At 39.8% G+C, this 22,442-nt stretch overlaps 2 protein-coding genes across 3 annotated transcripts; one reads left to right on the forward strand and one right to left on the reverse strand.

Moving 5' to 3' along the window:
- Positions 1 to 10,365: 10,365 nt before the first annotated feature.
- LOC115372697 (ADP-ribosylation factor-like protein 6-interacting protein 4) lies at positions 10,366 to 13,159 on the reverse strand. 2 transcript variants are annotated; one of them, XR_003929466.1, is made up of 3 exons: positions 11,792 to 11,809; positions 11,409 to 11,678; positions 10,366 to 10,871 (listed from the first exon to the last, which is right to left on the reverse strand). XR_003929466.1 is itself a non-coding variant. In XM_030070788.1 (3 exons), the coding sequence occupies exons 1-3, from the start codon at positions 12,957 to 12,959 to the stop codon at positions 10,642 to 10,644; spliced, it is 594 nt and encodes a 197-aa protein (XP_029926648.1). In that variant the 5' UTR covers positions 12,960 to 13,159; the 3' UTR covers positions 10,366 to 10,641. The 2 variants fall into 2 exon arrangements, 1 of the variants encoding a protein (XP_029926648.1); XM_030070788.1 differs by lacking the exon at positions 11,792 to 11,809 and adding an exon at positions 12,866 to 13,159.
- A 6,939-nt stretch (positions 13,160 to 20,098) lies between these two features.
- On the forward strand, positions 20,099 to 22,266 carry LOC115372487 (gonadotropin subunit beta-2-like). The gene is made up of 3 exons (XM_030070426.1): positions 20,099 to 20,192; positions 20,772 to 20,890; positions 22,033 to 22,266. Exons 1-3 carry the CDS (start codon positions 20,099 to 20,101, stop codon positions 22,264 to 22,266), a joined length of 447 nt encoding a protein of 148 aa, XP_029926286.1.
- Positions 22,267 to 22,442: the final 176 nt, after the last annotated feature.

A 22,442-nucleotide genomic window follows, 5' to 3' on the forward strand; every position in this document is an offset into this window, starting at 1 on the left:
CCAGAGTTGTTCTGGACACGGGTATAAATAAACATGGAGAAGCCTTTATTGAATTTTTAAAAGACTCCAAATGCTGTGTGCTTAATGGAAGATTGAACCCTGAATCTGATAACTTTACTTCTATTTCTACAAGGGGTAAAGCTGTGGTGGATTATATTGTAACATCACATATGGATTTAAAGACGTGTTCTGAATTTAAAGTTTACACCCCCACCGAGCTTGTAGAAGGGCTTGGGTCTGAAGTTATGAATCTGATTGAGGATGGTAGTAGACTTCCTGATCATTCAGTATTGTGTTTACGATTTCAAACAGGAGAACTCTGCACTAGTTGTGACATTGTAAGGTCTGGCGCGCTGCAGCAAAGGAAGAGGCTGAATAGAAATGTACCCGTTAATTTTCTTTCTTCTGCAATACGCCAAAATGCACTTCTTGAGATAAAAAATGAGTTGGAAAAAGGCCAGAAAACACAGGAAAATATCGATAATTGTTATAATCAATTTTGTGATCTTATGCGCAAGGAAATGGAAATACATTGTGTTGTTAAAAAGGGAAGGATAAAGAAGCACCATAGAACAAAACAATATTGGAATGATGAATTAAATAAATTATGGGCTGACATGCGCTTAGCAGAAAAACAATTTCTTAAATGTAAGCACCAGAGTAAAAGAAGGATTCTAAAAAACGAATTTAAATATTATCAGCTAAAATTCGACAGAAAGTTGAGGTTCGTCAAAAGACGATTTAAAAGAGGACAAGCCCTTCAGTTACAACACTTACAACTTAATAACCCACAGCAATTCTGGAGGGAAATAAACAAACTGGGACCACAAAAGAGTAAATCAATTCCAATGGAGATTTTAAAGGAAAATGGTGAATCTTGTTTTGAGACTGATCAGATATTGAAGAAATGGGAAACTGATTATAGTAATTCGTATGCTTGTAATAGTTCTTCACTATTTAATGATCAGTTTTTGGATGAGATGTGCAAAGTAAAATGTGAGCTTGAGAACAGGAGCGGTGGTCCTGTACTTTACCAAGACCATATGTTGAATAAGGAGATCACATTGGAGGAGGTGCGAAAAGTGATAGATAAGGCTAAAGCCAATAAAGCTGTGGGTATAGAAGAGATACCGAATGAGGTCCTCAAAACGCCAAATTTGATGAATTTTTTGCATTCTTTGTTTCAAACATGCTTTCAAAATGGTATTTCCCCATCTGTGTGGAATAAATCCATAATCAAACCAATACCCAAATCTACAAAAGCGGATTCCAGAATCCCATTAAATTATAGAGGTATCAGTTTGATTAGTACAGTATATAAATTATATTCAGGTATCCTCAATAACAGACTGATTAATTATTTAGAGATTCACAGATTATTTGTGGACGAGCAGAATGGCTTCAGGAAGAGCAGGGCATGTATAGATCATATTTATGTTTTATCTTCAGTGGTGAGAGCAAGACTACAAGATGGGAAAAATACTTTTGCTTGTTTCGTTGACTTTAAGAAAGCCTTTGACTTTATTAACAGAGACCTCTTGGAGTATAAATTGATATGTTCTGGTATTAATGGTAAATTCTATAATGCTATTAAAGCTTTGTATAAATCCCCAATTTCATGTTTACAGATAAATGATTTCAAAACTGGTTGGTTTACGACTCCATTTGGAGTGAAGCAGGGAGACGTACTTTCCCCTACATTATTTGCTCTTTATATAAACAACTTAGCCGAAGAAATTAAGCAGGCTGATTTGGGTATAATGATTGATAATTTGAATTTAAGTGTTTTGTTATATGCAGATGATATGGTTCTGGTAGCAGAATCGGAAATACATTTACAAAAAATGTTAAATATTTTGAGTTTATGGTGTAGCAAATGGAGACTGACTATTAATAGTGACAAAACACTGATTATGCATTTCAGAAAGCAATGTGTACAGCAGAGCAATTACATATTTAAGTTTGGATCAATTCCTCTAAATTATACTAATTCCTATAAATATCTTGGTTTGGTTTTTAACGAAAAGATGTGCTTTACTGAAGGAACTAAAATACTGTCAGAATCAGCAGGAAGAGCATTGGGGTCTATATTGAACAAATTGAAACTATGCCCTGATCTCAGTTTCTTATCCTTCACTAAGCTTTATGATTCAATGGTAAACCCGATTTTATTTTATGCTGCAGGAGTGTGGGGTTTTAAGGATGCTCCTGATAGTAATGCCATCCAGAATCGAGCCATGAGATGTTTTCTTGGGGTGCATAAATTTACTGCTAAGCTAGCTGTTGAGGGGGACATGGGATGGGAGCCATGTTTGATAAAACAGAGATGTGAGATGTTGAGACTATGGAACCGCCTTGTTCAATTGCCAGAGGAGAGACTGACCAAAAAGATCTTTAACTGGGACCAAGCACACAGCTATCCCTGGTCGAGAGAGGTTTCTGAAATATTTTCTCTCTCTGATTTGAATTATATTTATAGGAATAATTTACAGTGTAATATAAATACAGTAAAACAAAAACTATTTGAGATTTATAAGGAGCAATGGAAGAACAAAATTTGTATGAAACCAAAACTTAGGAACTATATTCAAATTAAAGATGACTATCACACAGAATTGTATGTAAAAGTAAATTTACAAAGAAGGCAAAGATCCCTGTGTGCTCAGTTGAGAACCGGGACTTTACCACTGGCAATTGAGGTAGGCAGAGGTAACACTTTATAATAACTATCCTTTATAAAGAGTTAATAGATCATTCACAAATTATCTGTTAAGAAATTAATAATCACTTATTAACAGTTAGTTAACTATTTACTAACTCTTTGGTAATTATTAAGAAACTCTATAATTATTAGTTAACAGATCATGAACAAGTTATTAATAAATTACTTGTTAACTATTTGTTAATAATTAGAAACTTTCTAAGAGTAAAAACTGTGAATGCCTTAAAAATAGTCAATAGATCGAGAACAAGCTATTGGTAAACAACTTGTTAACCATTTGTTAATAATTGATAAACAACTTATTAAGAGTAAACATACTATGCAGCGTACGTCTTATAACTAGATAATAGATTATGAACAAGCTATTAGTAAATGACTTGTTAACTATGTGTTAATAATTGGTAACAACTCAATAAAAGTGAACCAGATATGCTGCCACCTGCCTTATACCTAGTTAATAGGTCATGAACAAGCTGTTAGTTAACTACTCAAAAGCATGTTTAACTGAGTAACAAATTATTATTTTAGATCAGTAAATACATTTGTTAATACCATGTTTGAGTTATAGATGTTATTGGGACGTTATTCTAAAGTTGCAACTATTCCTCATTTATTAACATTTATGAAGGTTATTTTGTGTTAATGAATTGTTAATTAATTATCAACAACTACTTTATAAATTATCAGTTAATGTATTTGTTAATACCATGTTTATGAGTTACAGGCATTATTTGGACGTTATTCTAAAGTTGCAACTATTCCTCATTTACCAACATGTACTAACATGTACTAACAATGTGTTGACCTTGTTACACCCATTTACTGTTATAGATGCTGTATTTTACCAAAGAAGCACCACAGATGAAATTGTGAGCACTGTGTTTAATATTTATAAACATTAAAACAAGAATCAAGGAGAAACCACTGGTTCTGAAATGTTCAACATTTGCTCATCCTCAACACTGGTCCTGAAATCCTCAACATTTTAGTCTGGGGATGGTAACCCCAAATAAATAAATAAATATAATATTGTGCTCTATAAATGGTGAACAAAAATGTCTCAAACCAAGCAACTTGCTATTCTCTCCAATCAAGAGGACATGATACTGTAAAAACAAAGCAACAGCTTAAGAACTTAAGGTTTGGACATGTTGTCTTTACTTATTCCAAGGCTCTAAATCATTAAAGTTTTAAATAACTCTACATTCTGAGGGCCATCATTGATACTGAGTGGTTGGTCAGTAATGTCGATCTCCCAGTCCCTCTGCTTTGCAGTCAACAGAAAGAACAATTCTCTCCCCTATTTAGACAGGAGAGGGAACAGGATAGTAGAAAATGCCTAATCTGTTGACTGCAGCGCAGAGGGCCCATTGTGGGGACTTAACTGTAGCTTCTATAAAAACGACCGGGAATTCGTTTTCTTCTTTCAGAACTTTACTAAACAAACTTGCGGCATTACAGAATAATATATGCACGGCATTGCATTACTGAAAACATCTTCACCATTTTTTCTGTCTAGCCAGAGCAACACTCTTCTTCGTGACCTTTTGGTCAATGCATAGAACGCTACTGCCACCTTGTGGTCTATATCAGTCAATGTTTACAGTAAATCAACTTAAACTAACCAAATAAAACAAATGACTCCTTGTAAATAGTTTACCTTTTTAACCACATGAATTACTCAATAACTACTGCATTAATGAACTATTAAATGAAATACTGTATCAATAAAATAAAGATACAACATCCTCCCCCCCATGAAGACAGTTTAGACAGTCTCTAAAGGATATAGGAGTTGAACTGGTCTTCTTAATATTGTCCCATCCGATGTGCGCACAGCACAGGATCTCACAAGTCCGTCTCTTCCTGTGAAGAGCTCCTTGACCATCCCAGTTTTCCAGATCTGGCGCGGCAGTTTGTCATCTCCGAAGAGTACCAGATCACCCTCCTTTAGAAGTGTGGGGCGTGGAATGTTTCTGGTGTGGGCAGATCTCAGCTCCAGTAAATATTCCCTTTTCCAGCGAATCCAGAAGTCGGTGAGAAGGCGCTGGCGATATTTCCATCTTCTAGTCAGCTCCTCTCGGCTGGAGTTGAAAGTTTGTTTGGCAGCATGAAAAGACTTGGATGGCAGAGAGGATAGTCGTTTTCCAATTAGGAAGTGAGCTGGTGTCAGAGGCTGAGGTTCTTCTGGTTCACTGTAGACAAAGGTGAGTGGTCTTGAATTGATTGTTGCCTCTACCTCTGCTAGTAGAGATGATAGCTCCTCAAAGCTCAGTGAAGCTCTCCCCATTACCTTTCGCAGACATGTCTTCACTGATCTGACCAGTCTCTCCCAAAACCCCCCCCACCAAGCTGCTCGTTCAACGATGTACTTCCATGTGATGCCCTTGTTGGAGAAGTACTTAAGCATTTCAGGTTCCTTGATGGCCTTCCAGAGTGCTCTGAGATCTTGATCAGCTCGTTTGAAAGTCCGGGCATTGTCTGAATAGACAACTCTGCAAAGACCTCGTCTGGCTACGAATCTTTTGAATGCCAGGAGGAATTTTTCTGTTGACAAATCCGACACCAATTCGAGGTGGACTGCACGGGTAACTGCACAGGTGAATAATGCTATGTATGCCTTCTCTCCGGAGCTCTTGCTCTTAACATACAGGGGCCCGGCAAAGTCCACTCCTACAGTTTCAAAGGGAGGTGATTCTGTGATCCGATCTCTTGGCAGGGGTGCAGTTATCTGCTGCATAGCCTTTGCTCTGAATCTTTTGCAAGTAGTGCAAGATGCAATCATCCGTTTTACCATTTGTCGGGCTCGGGGAATCCAATATTTGTCTCTTAGTTGCACCAGAGTGTCTCTTATTCCTGAGTGCATCACTTGGTCATGGCTGTGTTTAATCAACATTTCAGAAAGACCATGATTGGAAGGTAAAATCCATGGATGCTGCTCACTAAAGCTGAAGTCTGATTTTTGCAGCCTCCCTCCCACACAGACTAAACCATTTTCATCGAGAAACGGTTTAAGGTCTCTGATTTTTGAGTCTTTGTGTATGTCTCGTCCGGCCCTTATTTCACTTATCTCCCTCTGGAAACTTTGATTCTGTGCCTCCAAAATCCAGTGTCTTTCAGCTTGAGCCAGCTCCTCGGCTGTTAGCTCTCCTCGTCTTTTTTCCTTTGAGAGAGAGTTGTGGATGAATCGTTTTATCCACGCTGTGATTCTGAGTACAGTCCTCAGTTTGCTGTAGTTCTCCAACTTTATCAGCGGTGGTGTATTTTCTGTGTTATTCAGCTGGACTGTGATGCGGCTCGACTTGAGCTCAGCCTGTATTTCCTCTTCACAGAGCTCTTCGTTTGACAGCTCTGACTGCTTTGACGAGCTCAGAAATGAGGGTCCTGACCACCAGAGTTTCTCTTCTTTCAGTTTTGAGGCTGTTTGACCTCTTGTGGTTAGATCAGCTGGGTTTGATTTTCCACTACAGTGTGACCAGGCTTCTGGTGGAGTCAGTAACTGTATCTCTGTCACTCTATTCGCGACAAATTGTTTCCATTTTCGCGCTGAGCTGCGGATCCACTGGATGACTATCATGGAGTCTGACCACATGCAGATTTGGCTTGTGTGTATGTTCATCGCCCTTAACAGGTTGTTTCCCATCCTTGCTGCAATCAGAGCTCCCATTAACTCAAGACGTGGCAAGGTGAGTTTCTTAATGGGTGCAACTCTTGACTTGGACATTATCAGTCTAGTTACAGTTTTTCCCTCAGCTGTCTGTCCTTGGAGATACGCTGCTGCGCCATAGGCCCTCTCACTTGCATCACTGAACACATGAAGAACTTGGCCTTGTCCATTTTGCAGTTTGTCGGTTCCATACCACCTGGGAATGGCTATCTGATGCAGCTGAAGCAGTTCCACACACCATTGCTGCCACCTTTGAGTGAGGTCGTCTGGCAGCTCCTCATCCCAGCTGATGCCCCTTTGCCACATGTCCTGGAAGAGACATTTTACCCTTATGGTGAATGGCGTCAGAAATCCCATGGGATCAAACACCTTAGCTGACGACCGCAGGACACTCCTCTTTGTGTTCTCTCTCTCCTTGAAAATGTCCATCAGATGCTTGAGGTTGAAAACAAAATCATCCGTTTCTGGCCTCCATACCAGACCAAGCACCTTTAACACACAGCCGTGTGTTTCAGGTTCCAGAGTGAACTCGAAACCTTCTCGCAGCCACTTGGCCTTCAGCTCAGCAGAGTTTGTTGTCCACTTACAGAGGCTCATGCCAGCTGTGGACAGGATCTCCTTCGCCTGTGCAGTTAGTGCATAAGCATCTTCAACATTGCTTGAGCTGGCAATAAAGTCATCAACATACAGGGAGTCTTTCAGAGTGTTAACAGCCTGTGGGTGACTTTTCTTGTATTTCTCCAAATGGTTCCTGATTGTAGCTGCAAGCAAGAATGGGCTTGATGACACTCCGAACACCACACGAGCCATTCTTAGGGTGCGTGGTTTGGTGTCCTCAGCATCAGGAGGTCCTGTGAGCCACAAGAATCTCAAAGCGTCTCTGTCCTTGTCAGCAACAGATATTTGCAGGAATGCTTTAGTGATGTCTGCCATGAATGCAATTGGGTGCAGCCTGAATCTCACTAAGATGGTTAGGAGGTCTGGGTTTAGATTTGGTCCAGTAAGCAGGCAGTCATTAAGAGAGGGACAGCCGTCCTCATGTGAAGAAGCATCGAAGACAACTCTCAGCTTAGTTGTTGTCTTGTCCTCTCTTATTACAGCATGGTGAGGCAAGTAGTACATTACAGTGCTGTTCTCAGTGCCTGCTGTGTGACAGGTGTCTGGGATATCTTCACATATTCCCTGCTGAAGATAGTCCTGAATCACATCACTGTATCCCTTGAACAGTGTCATATCAGCTTTCAGTTTTCGTTTCAGCCCTTCAAATCTTTTCCGGGCAATTCTCAGATTGTCTGGGAGTTCAGGTGCATCTTGTTTCCATGGCAGCTCGACTTCATATCGCCCTTGATTGTATCTGACTGACCTGTCAAAGTTTTTCTGCGCATCGTTATCAACTCGTTCCTCATCTTTGCTGGAGATGCCCAGGGACTCTATTTCCCAGAATGCACGTAACTGGTCAGAAACCTGCGTGGTTTCCTCGATGCAAATCTTCATGCATGAAGCTTCACTCATGCTTGACATGGAAACTGGTCCTTGCATTGTCCAGCCGAATATGGTTTCTATAGCAACCAGGGACTCTGATAGTCTTTCCACTCTGCCAGACACCATTTTCCAATAGTGGTCGGCGCCTATCAGTACTGACAGCTCCAAATCTTCACCACCGCTGCCTGAAACATCTGCTGATGGCAGCCCCTTTTTCTCTAGCTGACGCCTGATTTGTTCTCCTGGAACCTGCATGATGGCGGAGCTCACTTGTGGTGTTTCAACAGCTTCAATCTCAATGTTTAGCTCTTTGTTGCTAATATTTTGCAGGACTAATTTCACGATGCTGTGCTGCCTTGTTGCTGGGCTGATACTGCCAAAGGTGTGGAGTTTTAAAGTCTCTTTTTTCACAACAGGTAACCCCAGTGTCTTTACCTGTTTTTGCAGGACAAAGCTCCGCTGACTCCCTCCATCCATCAGGCAGCGCACCTTTCTCCTCCCCTTCGGTCCCTCTGCCCAAGCTGTTACTGTTTGTAGCAGAACTGTATGTGGTTTTTCTTTGCTTGTGTTTACTGTGTGGGGAGCCACAGAAGAAATGACAGCGTCAGTTGTCTCTTGAGCAGTGGTTGGGGGCTCAGGTTGCTCATCCTTATCACACATCGTGAGTTGGTGTCTCCGTCCACACTTGCTGCATGAGACACCCTTGCTTCGGCAGAATTTAGCAAGATGTCGTTGTCCCAAGCACACAAAACACCTCCCCATTTTCTTCAACCTTTCCTTTCGCATGCTGACTGTACCATCTGTACACAGTTCTGATTTATGGCTTGTACTGTCACAGAATAAACAGCTTTGAGGAGAGTTTGAGTTGCTTGTGTGGAGAGTTGCAGCTGACGGGAAGTTTGGTTTTCTGAATTTTCCACTCCATGAATCTGGTTTGTGACGTTGCTGCTGAGCAGGTTGTGGGTCTTTGTTAAGGCTTCCCAGTTTGGTTAAGTGCATGGCACGCTCTCTGCTTTCAACCTCCCGCTGTAGGAAAGTGACAAGCTCTTGGACCTTCAGCTCATGCCCTGAATCTGTTTGACGTGTGTAAGCAATAGCAAGGTCATCTGGGATCATCTGGAGTAATATGGGGCACAGCAATCCTCCATATGTATCCGAAACTACTCCTAGTGACTCCAAGCCTCTAATCTGGACTTCACACTCATCATACAGCTGTCTTAAGGCGGCAATGTCTGAAGATTTCTTAACTGGAGTTAAGTTGAGCAGTTTATTCATGTGCGCACTCACTACCAGGTCCTTTCTTCCAAATCTGTCCTTAAGCATCTCTATTGCAGTGTCATAATTGTTCTCAGTTATTTTTAGCCCTGCTAGGGCTTTTGCTGCGGGACCCACGAGATATGACTTGAGATATGTCAGCTTTTCAGTTTTGTTCAGCTCCCTGTTATCATGGATAGCAGTCTCAAATTGGTCCCAAAACTCTTGCCACATCGATATTTCACCGTCATATTTATTTATGTACAGCCTTGGTAACTTCACTGACGGCCTGTTAGTCAGTCTGTCTGGGGGTGTACTCACATCGCTCGGCCGAGGCGGGCTCCGCCCGCCCGCCGCTGCCTCTTCTCTTTCAATTAGCCTTGTTGCACGGGCTTTCCATAAGTTAACATTGTCCTGATAATCCACTGTTTTTATTAAGTCCGCTTGCAGCTCGTCCATCGGTATCTCACTTTCAATATCTTGATCCAATTCCAGGAGATTCTGTTCTTTAGCCGACAACATGGACAGCAGCTCTCGCAGGCGGTCACAACTCACGTTATCCTTGCCCGTTTCCTCCTCTATATTCCTCAGCAGCTTCGTGGTGGAGGCTCTTAACACTCCTCGCCGTTGTTTCAGTCTCTGTAATTGTTCCGTCATCTTGTCCCGGCGCGTCTTTAGCTTGGTAAGCTAGCTACAGCTATCGGCCAACTCCTCTGAAGTTAATCTAAAAGTCCCGGGTTTCGGCACCAAAATGTGGGGACTTAACTGTAGCTTCTATAAAAACGACCGGGAATTCGTTTTCTTCTTTCAGAACTTTACTAAACAAACTTGCGGCATTACAGAATAATATATGCACGGCATTGCATTACTGAAAACATCTTCACCATTTTTTCTGTCTAGCCAGAGCAACACTCTTCTTCGTGACCTTTTGGTCAATGCATAGAACGCTACTGCCACCTTGTGGTCTATATCAGTCAATGTTTACAGTAAATCAACTTAAACTAACCAAATAAAACAAATGACTCCTTGTAAATAGTTTACCTTTTTAACCACATGAATTACTCAATAACTACTGCATTAATGAACTATTAAATGAAATACTGTATCAATAAAATAAAGATACAACACCCATGTTACCGACAAACCACTCTATAATCAGTGATGGCTGCCAAAATGGAGACCTATTTAACTTGCATAAAAAAAGAAAAAGAAACAAATATTTAAAACCATTTAGAGCACCTTTAATGAGTTGAATATGTGCTCCAGTGATATCACACACAAGGATTCTGTGTCCCCTGATGACATCATTCGTGGATATATTTAAACTCATTAACTTCTAACAGTCAAACTAAAGTCACAAACAACAAAACAAAAGTTGAGAACCACTGCTCTCGGGCACCATCCCATCTCTAAATGACCAACCTGGCCCTGGGGAAGTTACCCCTAAGCTCTCTTACACAGAGGAATCAGTTTCCCTTTTTTCTTCTGATTTTCAACATCCCTCAAAAGGTCTGGATCATTGATCAAAACTTCCAAACATTGTTTTGCAAAGTCTTGCAGTTGTTGCTGTGGTGTGTAAGCACCCAGCAGCTCTCTGTACCACATACAGCTCACACATTGGGGCACTGGCAACGACGGTGTCTGGGTCGACACCGACCATTCTGTATGCTGCACTCAGCTTTCTTCCCTTCTTGTATGCCTTAAGGACTTTCTGGTACCTCTTGATGGCCTCTTTGGGATGACGTGCTGAAACGAAGAAATCTGATTCAATAAAACAAATATACAAGCAGTATACAGACACAGGCGCACACACACACACACACACACACACACACAAGACATGCAAACTGGGTGAAAAAGGTGAGAGGACTGTGTGGGTGGGGTAGGCACAGAGCAAAAAGGGCGGATCCAGATATGCCCCCCAATCCCCTTACTACCCAGGACTATCTCTGGATTGTGAACAGTGCTACATTGGGACTATTGATGATTTATTAGCTCAGCTAGCACAAAAGAAACTCTGATTATACCATACGAAGCGTTTGAGAGTTTGAACATACGTTTTTAGAGTGTTTCAGTGTTAATAGTCCGGATCTCCACTAGCTGCTAGTGTTAGCTGCTGGCTTGTATTTTGTATTAAACAAACACATGCACAAGACTCCCAAGATAAATAAACAAATAATCTCAGCGGATGTACACGTATCAAACAAGAACCTATATTGGGGTCAAAACAGTGAATTTCGATGAAAGGCAACAGCCTAACTGCCCTCCTCTTGTTACATTTACCTCTCTGTCTGCTATATTGGCACTTTCTCTTCCCTTTCATCTTCTTCTTTTCCTTCTTGTTCTTCTTGTGGTGGTAGTCCCTCTTGTCTTTCTTATGGTGGTGGCCCCTCTTTTTCTTCTCGCTTCTTTTCTTGGATTTTCTTTCATTGTCTGAATCGGTTGATGAGGATGAAGAGCTTGATGACGATGACTCAGAAAATGAAGAGGACAAAGAGGAGTCGGAGGAGCATGATGCATCATCAGAGGACGAGTCAATTGTCCCTCCAGCATCTGTATCAAAAACACAATATAAATAGTTAAGTGACAATCATAAAACTAAGTGAAAACCCATGCAACACTGTCAGGTGTGCAAATATCTTTTCACACAGGTATGTGTTACTTACTTAGACCAATTTCTTGGAACAAACAAAAAAAGTTCCAATCATAAAAGCTAAATAGCTTAGGAAATATACAAAGAATAATCAGGACTGCATATATTCTACACATTTTTTCTACAAGTAAAAATTTAGTTGTTTACTGTATGTATCATTTTATTTTTTTGTACATTATAGCAATTAAACTGAAATGGTATATTTTATTCATTCATGTGAAAAATGTCAGAATCGGAACTGAAGAAACTAAAAGTAATTAAGCTTAGCAATTGTCTTTGCATTCCTGCCGCATTACTGTCTTGTGCATTGCCCACTCTAGCTAAGAGCATTTACACCTTTGACCAGCAAAAGCCTGGTCTCAGGCGGCAAATAAATGGCTCAGTGTATCACTGTTATTTTAAGAGTGTAAGTGCGCACAACATAGACGCAAATGTGTTCTGAAGCAGTTGGTACCAGCAACAGGAGAACCCATTACCCAGTGGAACGGAATTCCACTTCCCAATTCCAGTTGGTGGATTAAAAGGAGGTGCAGTGATTGTAGACCCCATAGTATTAAGTAAAAGCCATAGTTCTGTGATAAAAGCATTGACCCGCAGAATTGACAACACTATTTTGGCTGTTTTCCACCACTACCATGAAGAGTGGCCTATTATGTGAAGTTGACTGACTTGAGAAAATATATTTGCCTAAGTCTCTTGATTTCTACAATTGCCCAGCTCATTAATAGTACATGTAACAGACATATATATCTAAGCGAGCACGCATGCACGTGCACACACATAAGCCTTTGAATTGCAGTTACAAGGGTAATGCTAGCTGCTAAAATTAACGCTAGTAGGCTAGCAGGGGGAAAAAAAGAAAGGGAAAATAAACAAAAAACAAAAAGCTTGGCTTAGGCGCACGGCTTTGAAGGGTGCGCCTCTGTCGTGCCTACCTTACAAAGAGTGTGCTCGCAAAAGACGCGATATGCGCACAGCATGTTAGGCTAATATTTCCAGCTAGCTAACGTTAGCTTGTAAACTAACACGAGTATGCCTGCCCAAGTGAAAATATCTGCATGTCTCACTAAAATCATACCATACCTACCGTCATGATTGTCATCCATTGCTGCAGCTGCAGTGTTCGCCATCCTAACATTTGTTGCTGCAGTTTTCTTCCTCTTTGTCCCTGTCGCGGCCATTGGAGCAACACTTTTCCTGACCGCGTATTCAGGCGGGTGAGTGAGTAGGCGAACGGAAACAAGCGCCTTGAACTTGGTGCGCGACGTTGAGCAGGTGACCTATAAAGCCCGCCCTCTTTTCTTGATCGTCCAATCACAACTGCTCCATGAAATCCCATTACTTGGCGGGATATTTAGAATAAATAACATAAAGTAGAGGAGAAAAGGTTAATCAAACCTGTCGGCATCCAGTCACAGATCCTATAAAAATGCCTGGTTTAGCCAGTGAGCTAAGAGGGAGGGCCTGTTGAATGCAGTACTACATCTAAAAGAAGACACAAAGAAATGATCAAGTGGCTTCAAAAGAAAAAGCTTCTAAAAAGAAAAATGAAATGCAAAGAATGCAAGCTCAAGATGGAAATGAAGGAATCGGCTTGTATTGACAACTATGCATGGTAAGTTAATTTCTATTGTTTGTAATGAGAACATACTTTGGCTCAGAATTCAAATGAAACCACAATAAAACTCTCCCCATTTTGGCTCAAAATGAAAATACAGTAAATTGAATTAGCAAGAGCACCCATGTGTTTCTGATAATTAATATCTTGTTTATAAATATAGCATTACTTGGTAGGCCTAGCTAACTTTCTACCTCTATGAGCAACTTGTCCCTGTCAATCTTATTTTTATTTTATTTATTTATTTATTTATTTTCAGGGTTTGCCAGCATCGCAGCCACAGAGGGAGAAAACTGAAGAGGTCAATTAGACACAAGTCCATCTTCAGCAAGTCAAAAGTCTCCCTCTTCAACTGGATGCGCTTTGTGTACAGGTAAGTTGACATTGGGCCTAAACGCTTAGACTTTAAATGAATTCAGCTTATTCTGGATAGGGTTAATCTATCAAGAAAAATACACACATAACTGTGTATAGCTGTGTCCAACAATTTGTGCAGACTATGTAGGTGTACAAAAGCTTTAGATAATAGTTTAAGGAGCATTTCCTGACTTGAGTGATAATAATAATTATCATTATAATAATAATGATGATGATTATTATTATAGATGTGCCTTAAAACTGCCCCCCCACCCCCACACACCCACACACACACACACACACAAACACAGCCAACCAATCAAAAATAAATTTTATATGATAACTACATCAAAACATGCTGCTTTCTGACATACTGCAATCAATGGCAGCTATTGGCTCTCCTTTCTATAGGCTCTGGCAAGTAAGATAATTGAATTTTACAAATAGCCTACAGTTTTATTAGACTCCAATTCATTGGTAGAGGTCTTTATAAACTCTCCTAAAGTATTTTCAATCAGTAGATCTATAGTATACTAGTAACACCCCCAAACCAAAACTGAAACTGTGCTAATAAGTAATTTCCTTGTTCTGTCAGATTTGCACAAGGCCTGCGTCTACGCCAAGTGGACATGATTGCGGACGACATTTCTGGTAGCTCAGCAACCTTATCCAAGATGGCTCAAAAGCTGCGAGATGTTTGTATTAATGCAATGGATGAATACATGCTAAGAAGAGGCCAGTGCATCGGGGGACGGAGGCAGTTTGTGGCTATTGATGAGAGCCACTTTAGACATAAAAGAAAGGTAAGCACTGTTGGCCAGATCTCAATGCAAATTACAGTTTAAATGACCATTCATTTTAATTGTTCAAAGTATAACTCCACATAGTTTGTCTAGAAAATTATGGATTATGAGATTCATGTGACAGTTCATGCATTTTTTAATCTGCCCTCTACAAATTAATAAATCATAGAAATAAATTAAATATGTTGTATCTATCAACAGTATGGACGTGGACGAATGGCTGGTGGCTGGAAGAGGAGGAAGTGGGTGTTTGGGATGCTGGGTGTGAGCCATAGTAGGAGAAAGCCTGTACTGCGCTTGGTGGAGAGGAGAACCAGGAGAGAGCTCATCCCACTCATAGCTCACCATGTCAGGGTGGGATCTGTGATAATCAGCGATGAGTGGCGGGCTTATCGTCATGCCCTGTGGTTTCTCCTTGATTCTTGTTTTAATGTTTATAAATATTAAACACAGTGCTCACAATTTCATCTGTGGTGCTTCTTTGGTAAAATACAGCATCTATAACAGTAAATGGGTGTAACAAGGTCAACACATTGTTAGTACATGTTAGTACATGTTGGTAAATGAGGAATAGTTGCAACTTTAGAATAACGTCCAAATAATGCCTGTAACTCATAAACATGGTATTAACAAATACATTAACTGATAATTTATAAAGTAGTTGTTGATAATTAATTAACAATTCATTAACACAAAATAACCTTCATAAATGTTAATAAATGAGGAATAGTTGCAACTTTAGAATAACGTCCCAATAACATCTATAACTCAAACATGGTATTAACAAATGTATTTACTAATCTTAAAATAATAATTTGTTACTCAGTTAAACATGCTTTTGAGTAGTTAACTAACAGCTTGTTCATGACCTATTAACTAGGTATAAGGCAGGTGGCAGCATATCTGGTTCACTTTTATTGAGTTGTTACCAATTATTAACACATAGTTAACAAGTCATTTACTAATAGCTTGTTCATAATCTATTATCTAGTTATAAGACATACGCTGCATAGTATGTTTACTCTTAATAAGTTGTTTATCAATTATTAACAAATAGTTAACAAGTTGTTTACCAATAGCTTGTTCTGGATCTATTGACTATTTTTAAGGCATTCACAGTTTTTACTCTTAGTAAGTTTCTAATTATTAACAAATAGTTAACAAGTCATTTATTAATAACTTGTTCATGATCTGTTAACTAATAATAAGAGAGTTTCTTAATAATTACCAAAGAGTTAGTAAATAGTTAACTAACTGTTAATAAGTGATTATTAATTTCTTAACAGATAATTTGTGAATGATCTATTAACTGTTTATAAAGGATAGTTATTATAAAGTGTTACCATTTCATTTTGTATTTCATTGCCCTCTATACTGTGATCTGAGAAATGTTTTGTTCGAAAGGACCCAGATGAAAAATCCTGATTTGTTTTGGCTGTCCGAAGCTGATATGATGAGTTGGTTTTTTAATGTGGAGATTTTTGCTTTGGCAAATTTTGTGGAAGATGCTTGGCATCGAAGACAGAGAACATTGTATCCACAATAGTATGTGTTATATGGTCATCTTTGTCTTTGTTTCTGTGTTATCTAGTGTCTTGTAAGCCCATATGGGCTGGGCACCAGAAGGTGCATGACACTCAAATAAATAAATAAATCAAATCAAAATAAATCATATAATGTCACTATTTCCAAAATTCTGTATTACTGCATGTAGGTTATAGAAAAACTCTGGAGAGTCCGTGTTAGGGGCATATATGTTTACTAGAGAGCATCTCCTACCCATTAGGTCCACATCAATTGCAACCCACCTTCCCTCTGTATCTGATTTCTCGTCATACACTGTAATGGCCACAGTTTTACGAATTAGAATAATAACTCCTCTTCTACTGGATGAAAATGTGCTGTGAAAAATCGGACCGACCCAGTCCCTCTGTAACTTTTTTGATTCTGCTGCATCTAAATGTGTCTCTTGTAAAAAGGCGATATCTGCCTTCTTTTGTTTCAAATATATTAGAAGTTTCTTTCTTTTAACGGCAAGATTTGCTCCCTTCACATTCCATGTAACTATTTTTAATATCCCTGTCATGGTATTAATTGTTCTACATTTCTAATGGACATCGGCTGTGATAAGCAGTCAGTGAAATCAGAATGTGCCAAAGACTCATGAAGAAAAAAGAAAAAGAAAGACATTAAAGAACAGAACAAATAACACCAGTAACTGACAAACCAACCTAGCCAACGGGCCCAGGTTAAATGTCATCTTAAACCTTAAAGGAAAAAAACAACAGACCATAATAGGTCCGTGAGGCTATAAGTGCCCGGTTGCTAAGCACCCCATCACCCCTCCTCTAATATGCTCGTAACACCCTTATTTCAGACATAACCACTGTAGGATAATTCAAATCAATCAATATTATCTTTATCTGACTCAGCCCTATACCACCCCTTTCTTCTTAAAATTAAATAGACCGTTTTCGTTTTCAATTCTCTTATCAATCCCATGTGAGATATGGCCTTGCAGCATTGCAAAATGGACACACAAATGATATATATAGTAAAGAAAACAAGCCAGTCAAGGTGCTGATCTTCGTACACGTGTGTACTGTACTTCTGTCAACCAAAATAATAAAAATGTCCAACCAATATCAGTCCGTTTCCATCCCATTTTTCCCTTACGAGATATATTTCTGTGTTGGACCTGAGTAACACTTAAAGCATTGCACAGTGTAAGCATTATAAACAAAACAGCCCTATGGGACATTGCGTCTTTAGGTGATCATAAGGAGATCAAAACCAATCAAAATGAAGTGTGTGTGCCCTTCAGGTATGGGGGGAAAATACTTTCCAACTAGTCATTTTGTCCATTGAGCCATACCTTGCTCTGTATGTTGAAACAATATACTCCAATGGATTGTGTTGTCCACAGTCTAACTCCAGCAGCAGTTCAACGTCTCATTACAGTGTCAACGTAATGTTGAGATGAAAGCCTTCGCCTCCGCAGGTGTAGTGAAAAGGTGACACTTGTTGTTAACCGTGATCCTCAATGTATCTGGATACAGCATGGCGTATGACACATTTGTCATGCTCCGGAGTTGGCGCTTGACTTCGTCATATTTTTTGCGCTTCTGTATCGTGTCTCTGGATAAATCCTGACTGAAGAAGATACGCTGGCCCTTCCACTCGGTGTATCCCTTCTCTCGTGCGGTACACAGCACCGCCTCCCTTGCGCTGAACCGGAGAAATTTAACCAGGATGTGCCAACTGAATTTTGCATCTGCATTCGGCTTGGGTCCGCACCTGTGCGCCCTTTCGATTTCAAATCCTCCGTCAGCCTCCATGTCCAGACACTCCTCCAACAATGTGCGCACAAACTTCTCCATGTCACCTGCCTCTGAGTTTTCCTTAACACCAACTATGCGCACATTATTGCGGCGTCCTGCATCTTCCAAATAGTTGACTCTCTCCTTAAGCGGTTCCACAGTTTTCCCAACTTGGCCAAGCGTTTTCTCCCTCGTGCAGCATCCGTCCTCCAAATTGGAGATGCGAGTCTCAGCTTCTGTGAGTCTCCCTCCAAGCTGCTGAACCGTGGTCTGTAGGCAAGCCAAGCTCCCTTTCACTTCACCTATATCCGACGCGATGCCTTGCAGCATGGTCTTTATGCTAGCTAGCTCCATGGCTACCTCATCCTGAGGTTCCTCTGCCGATGCTGCATCTTTACTATCTTTCTTCTCACCTCGCGCGGCTGGTTTTCTATCAGGCATGTTCCCAGGTTGTTCCCCTTAGTATCAGACTACGTCTTGGGTCACTTACGACAACTTTTAATACTTCTTAGGGGGTTTATTGTGCCTAGCTCTGCGGAGCTCTCTGCTACACAGCCATTCCGGACGATGCCCCACATGACTCCCCAGAATACTTCTTAATAAAATGCAGAGGTATGGTATTAGAGGTGTCGCCCATGCATGGCTAGAAAGCTATCTAAATGATAGAAAACAGTTTGTCCATATGAATAATGTTAACTCGGATATGTTAAGAATAACACATGGAGTTCCACAGGGTTCAGTTTTAGGCCCCAAGCTTTTCATCATGTACATTAATGACATATGTAAAGCATTGCCACTGCTCAAGTGTGTGCTATTTGCTGATGACACCAGTCTACATAGCTCTGGGAAAGATCTTGCACAGCTCCTGCATGTAGTGGGAAGAGAACTAGAGATACTCAAGAAGTGGTTCGACGTCAATAAATTATCATTAAACCTAACTAAAACGAAATATAGAATCTTTTCCAACAGGAAAATTAATACACCTGTCAAATTAATAATCAATGAAGTTGAAATACAACGTGTTTATGAGCATAAATTTCTGGGACTTATAATAGACAACAGACTCAGTTGGAAACCACACATAGATAACATTAAAACAAAAATATCAAAATCAGTTGCAATACTGTACAAGATGAAATATTTAGTAAATAAAAACTCACTTCGCGTATTGTACTGCTCACTCATACTGCCATACCTACTGTATTGTGTAGAGTTATGGGGAAACACCTTCGAAACAGTCATCAAACCAATCTATATGTTACAAAAGAAAGCAATACGAATAATAAATCAAAGAGACAATCTGTCACCGACCAACCCACTCTTCATTAACACTAAATTGCTCAAACTAGAAGATCTTGTAAAGTTAAACACCGCTCTAATCATGTACAAAGCACAAAAAAATACTCTTCCACCCTACATGCAGGAGCTGTTTGAAGTCAGGGAGTCCCAGTATGCACTTAGGGGGATGTGTATATTTAAGAAAAGAAGAGTGAGGACCAACATAAAAGGCAGGTGTCTATCAGTAAAAGGGGTTGATTTATGGAATAAACTAGACCAAGACTTAAAAATGTGTACAACTGTCACAAAATTTAAAAAGATGTACAAAAATAAGCTATTAAATAAATATAAAACATTATGATTAAGTTTCAGAATACACATGTATGGGTGGTTGTGGGAGTATATGTAGATGATGTGTGTTTATGTGAACTTGTGTGCAGGTGGTTTATGATTATGATTGGGTATGTACCCGTCCAGGCTCTGTGGCCTACTAGCCACGGATTGTGGTGAGGCACTGTGGTAGATGTCCCTGGGAGTGGAGCCATGCTCTGGTTGATAGGCCATATAGTAGGGTGTGGCATGTGAATGTTGCATTCTGCAAAACGTGACTTCTTTTTTGTTTTAAGTTTTATTAATCCATTGTTGATTAATTTAAGATTATTACTATTATGCACAAACTTTTTCCCTTAACTTGTTTTCGGTTTACGTATATAATGGTTTAAAACTGTGACATTGTTTTTGTTAATAAATATCATAGTTTCCTTGTAAAAAGGGTAGGCAAAATAAGCTTTGGCTTCAGCCTATACCTTTTCGGTACCACTATTAGTGGACTAGACTGTAAACTATGTATTTTCTTCTTCTTTTTTTTTTAAATGGACCGAAATAAAATAAACAAATAAATAAAAAAAATAACTAACTGATATCTCTATCCTATCTTTTCTTAGATGATGGTTGTGCCAGTCAGCAGAGGGATGTTCTCCCTGATGTTCAGCCTGGTCCTGGGAGCCTTGTGCTCCATTTGGCCCATGGCCTATGGAGGTAAGACAATTAAAAAAAAAAAAAAAAAGCGAATCAGCACTAAGTCACCATTTTTGAGCTGTAAAAATGGTTACATGGCTTCAATATAGCACCAGTAATCCTGTACATAATTTCAACATTTTTCAAATTAAGTAGCCCATCAAAGTCAAATAATTGTGTTGACAGTGAAAACTCATGAAGCAACACCATAATTATCACATTTAATGCATTTTTAAGGTGAAAAATTAAGTATCGTAATGTGACTTGAGTTGCATTCTTTTGGGAGAGTTTATGACACACTGCTGAAGAGGAAGTGTTGTGTGTGTGTGTGTGTGTGTGTATGTTTGTGTGTGTGTGTGTGTGTGTGTGTGTGTGTGTGTGTGTGTCAGAGAGCTGCACTGAAAAATCACAATTTTGGGGCTGTAAACATGGTTATATGGCTTCTACATAGTTAATGCCAATAATCCTCTACTTAATTTCAACATTTTTCACATTAAGTAGCCCACCAAATTCCTTCAAAGTGAAATAACTGTGTGTATTTTGTCATCTCATGTGTGAACTATGTGACGCTTTGTCCCAATATGAAATAACTTCCATTAGGAGCCTATGAGCTGCCGCCCTGCCAGCTCATCAACCAAACGGTGTCGGTGGAGAAGGAGGGCTGTCCCAGGTGCCACCCAGTGGAAACCACCATCTGCAGCGGCCATTGCATCACTAAGGTATCATGAGTCATGCTGCACTTATGGATTACCATTAAAACTATGTGGTTTCTACAGAAGCGTAATGCATTCACTTGAGAAAAAAAGCCCTTTTTTCTGTCATTTGTCTCAGTATTCTGCTAAAAGGTTTCATGAAAAAACAACATTCTGCTTTTTTCCCACAGTTATCTCAGACTTTTGAAGAAGTTTGAATATGGAAAGAAAATCAGTCCTGCTTTTCTGAATTAATAAGATGATTATTTCAGAATACTGAGAAATGGTTTCATGGAAAAAAAAAATCTGCCCTGTTTTTCTGTTTTTCATTAATTCAGTATTAATGAGTCAGTTTGTCAGATAGGTGGTAAACCAATATGGTCCCCCTGTCATTTAACAGAGTTGGACATATTTGATTTAGTCTAAGTTGTAGTTGGGGTGGACAGGTGGGACAGATAGTGTGAAACACAGTCAAACAGTTATGGTTGTCTCAACTGGTGTTTGGACAAGAAATGTATTTGCTCAAATTTGTCTTTAATATCATCAAGAGATTAACAAAGACTTGGAGCCAAATTAGCTACATCAGCTCTAATCAAAGGCTGCTCTTGGTTGAAAGGTACATAACACTGACACTAAATATCTGATATTTGAAAACAAAACAATTTTGTTTTAAAATAAAGCCTATTTCAAGTTGCATTATTATCAGTTCCAGATAGTTCTGCAGCATTATCTTGTAAACACAGTTTACTGGACAGACTGTCAAAGATTATGAAACATTAGAGTGAGACTGATTCTGTCAGTTAGTATGAATTAGAAGTGGAGATGAAGGTTTACAATATAAAGTTGACTGCAAACATAAGGTAACATATTGGACAGGTGAATCATGTGTGGGACCAGGTCTTATCTCGAACCTTGTGGATATTCCCTTCTAACCAGCTGCAGAAGCCTTTGCTTTGAACCTTATTGGGTTATTTGGCCTCATCTCTACTCAACCCTCACCAAAGTCAGTGTTGTTGTTGTTGTTTTGTCCAAAGGCAGTCCATAGCATTTCTCAATTCAGTCAAATATGGCTGCTGAGTTAATGAATGATGTAAGATGCGCACAAAATCTTCAGAACACCGATGGCTGAGTCACCACAGAGAAACATCTACTTCTGTTCCTCCTTCCAGGACCCTGTCATCAAGATACCTTTCAGCAACGTCTACCAGCATGTGTGCACATACGAGGATTTGCATTACAAGACATTTGAGCTCCCCGACTGTCCTCTGGGAGTGGACCCAATCGTCACCTACCCTGTGGCTTTGAGCTGCTACTGTGGCCGCTGTGCCTTGGACACATCCGACTGCACCTTTGAGAGCCTGCAGCCTGACTTCTGCATGAACGACTCACCTCACTACTACTAGTCTCATGTTTGCTGGAACATGCATTTCATTAAAACAAAATACATACTATCTGCATGATACATGATCATTATATTCACCCAATGTACTGATCCCTGTGCTATTATTAAATTATAGGGGGAAAAGCCACATCAGTAATCTGTCTTGCATGTAAAGGGAAAGAATAACATGGGATATGC

The sequence above is a fragment of the Myripristis murdjan genome, chromosome 15, assembly GCF_902150065.1.
Source record: "Myripristis murdjan chromosome 15, fMyrMur1.1, whole genome shotgun sequence".
Classification (NCBI taxonomy): Eukaryota; Metazoa; Chordata; class Actinopteri; order Holocentriformes; family Holocentridae; genus Myripristis; species Myripristis murdjan.

What these genes read in the sequence shown, in the direction of transcription:
- LOC115372697 (XM_030070788.1), bottom strand. Translation starts at nt 12,959, where the DNA reads ATGGCCGCGACAGGGACAAAGAGGAAGAAAACTGCAGCAACAAATGTT. An exon ending in AATGGATGACAATCATGACG is followed by an intron (nt 11,679 to 12,865) that starts GTAGGTATGGTA and finishes TTTTTGATACAG; the next exon opens with ATGCTGGAGGGACAATTGAC. An exon ending in CCAATATAGCAGACAGAGAG is followed by an intron (nt 10,872 to 11,408) that starts GTAAATGTAACA and finishes TCTTCGTTTCAG; the next exon opens with CACGTCATCCCAAAGAGGCC.
- LOC115372487 (XM_030070426.1), top strand. Translation starts at nt 20,099, where the DNA reads ATGATGGTTGTGCCAGTCAGCAGAGGGATGTTCTCCCTGATGTTCAGC. An exon ending in TTGGCCCATGGCCTATGGAG is followed by an intron (nt 20,193 to 20,771) that starts GTAAGACAATTA and finishes AACTTCCATTAG; the next exon opens with GAGCCTATGAGCTGCCGCCC. An exon ending in GCGGCCATTGCATCACTAAG is followed by an intron (nt 20,891 to 22,032) that starts GTATCATGAGTC and finishes TCCTCCTTCCAG; the next exon opens with GACCCTGTCATCAAGATACC.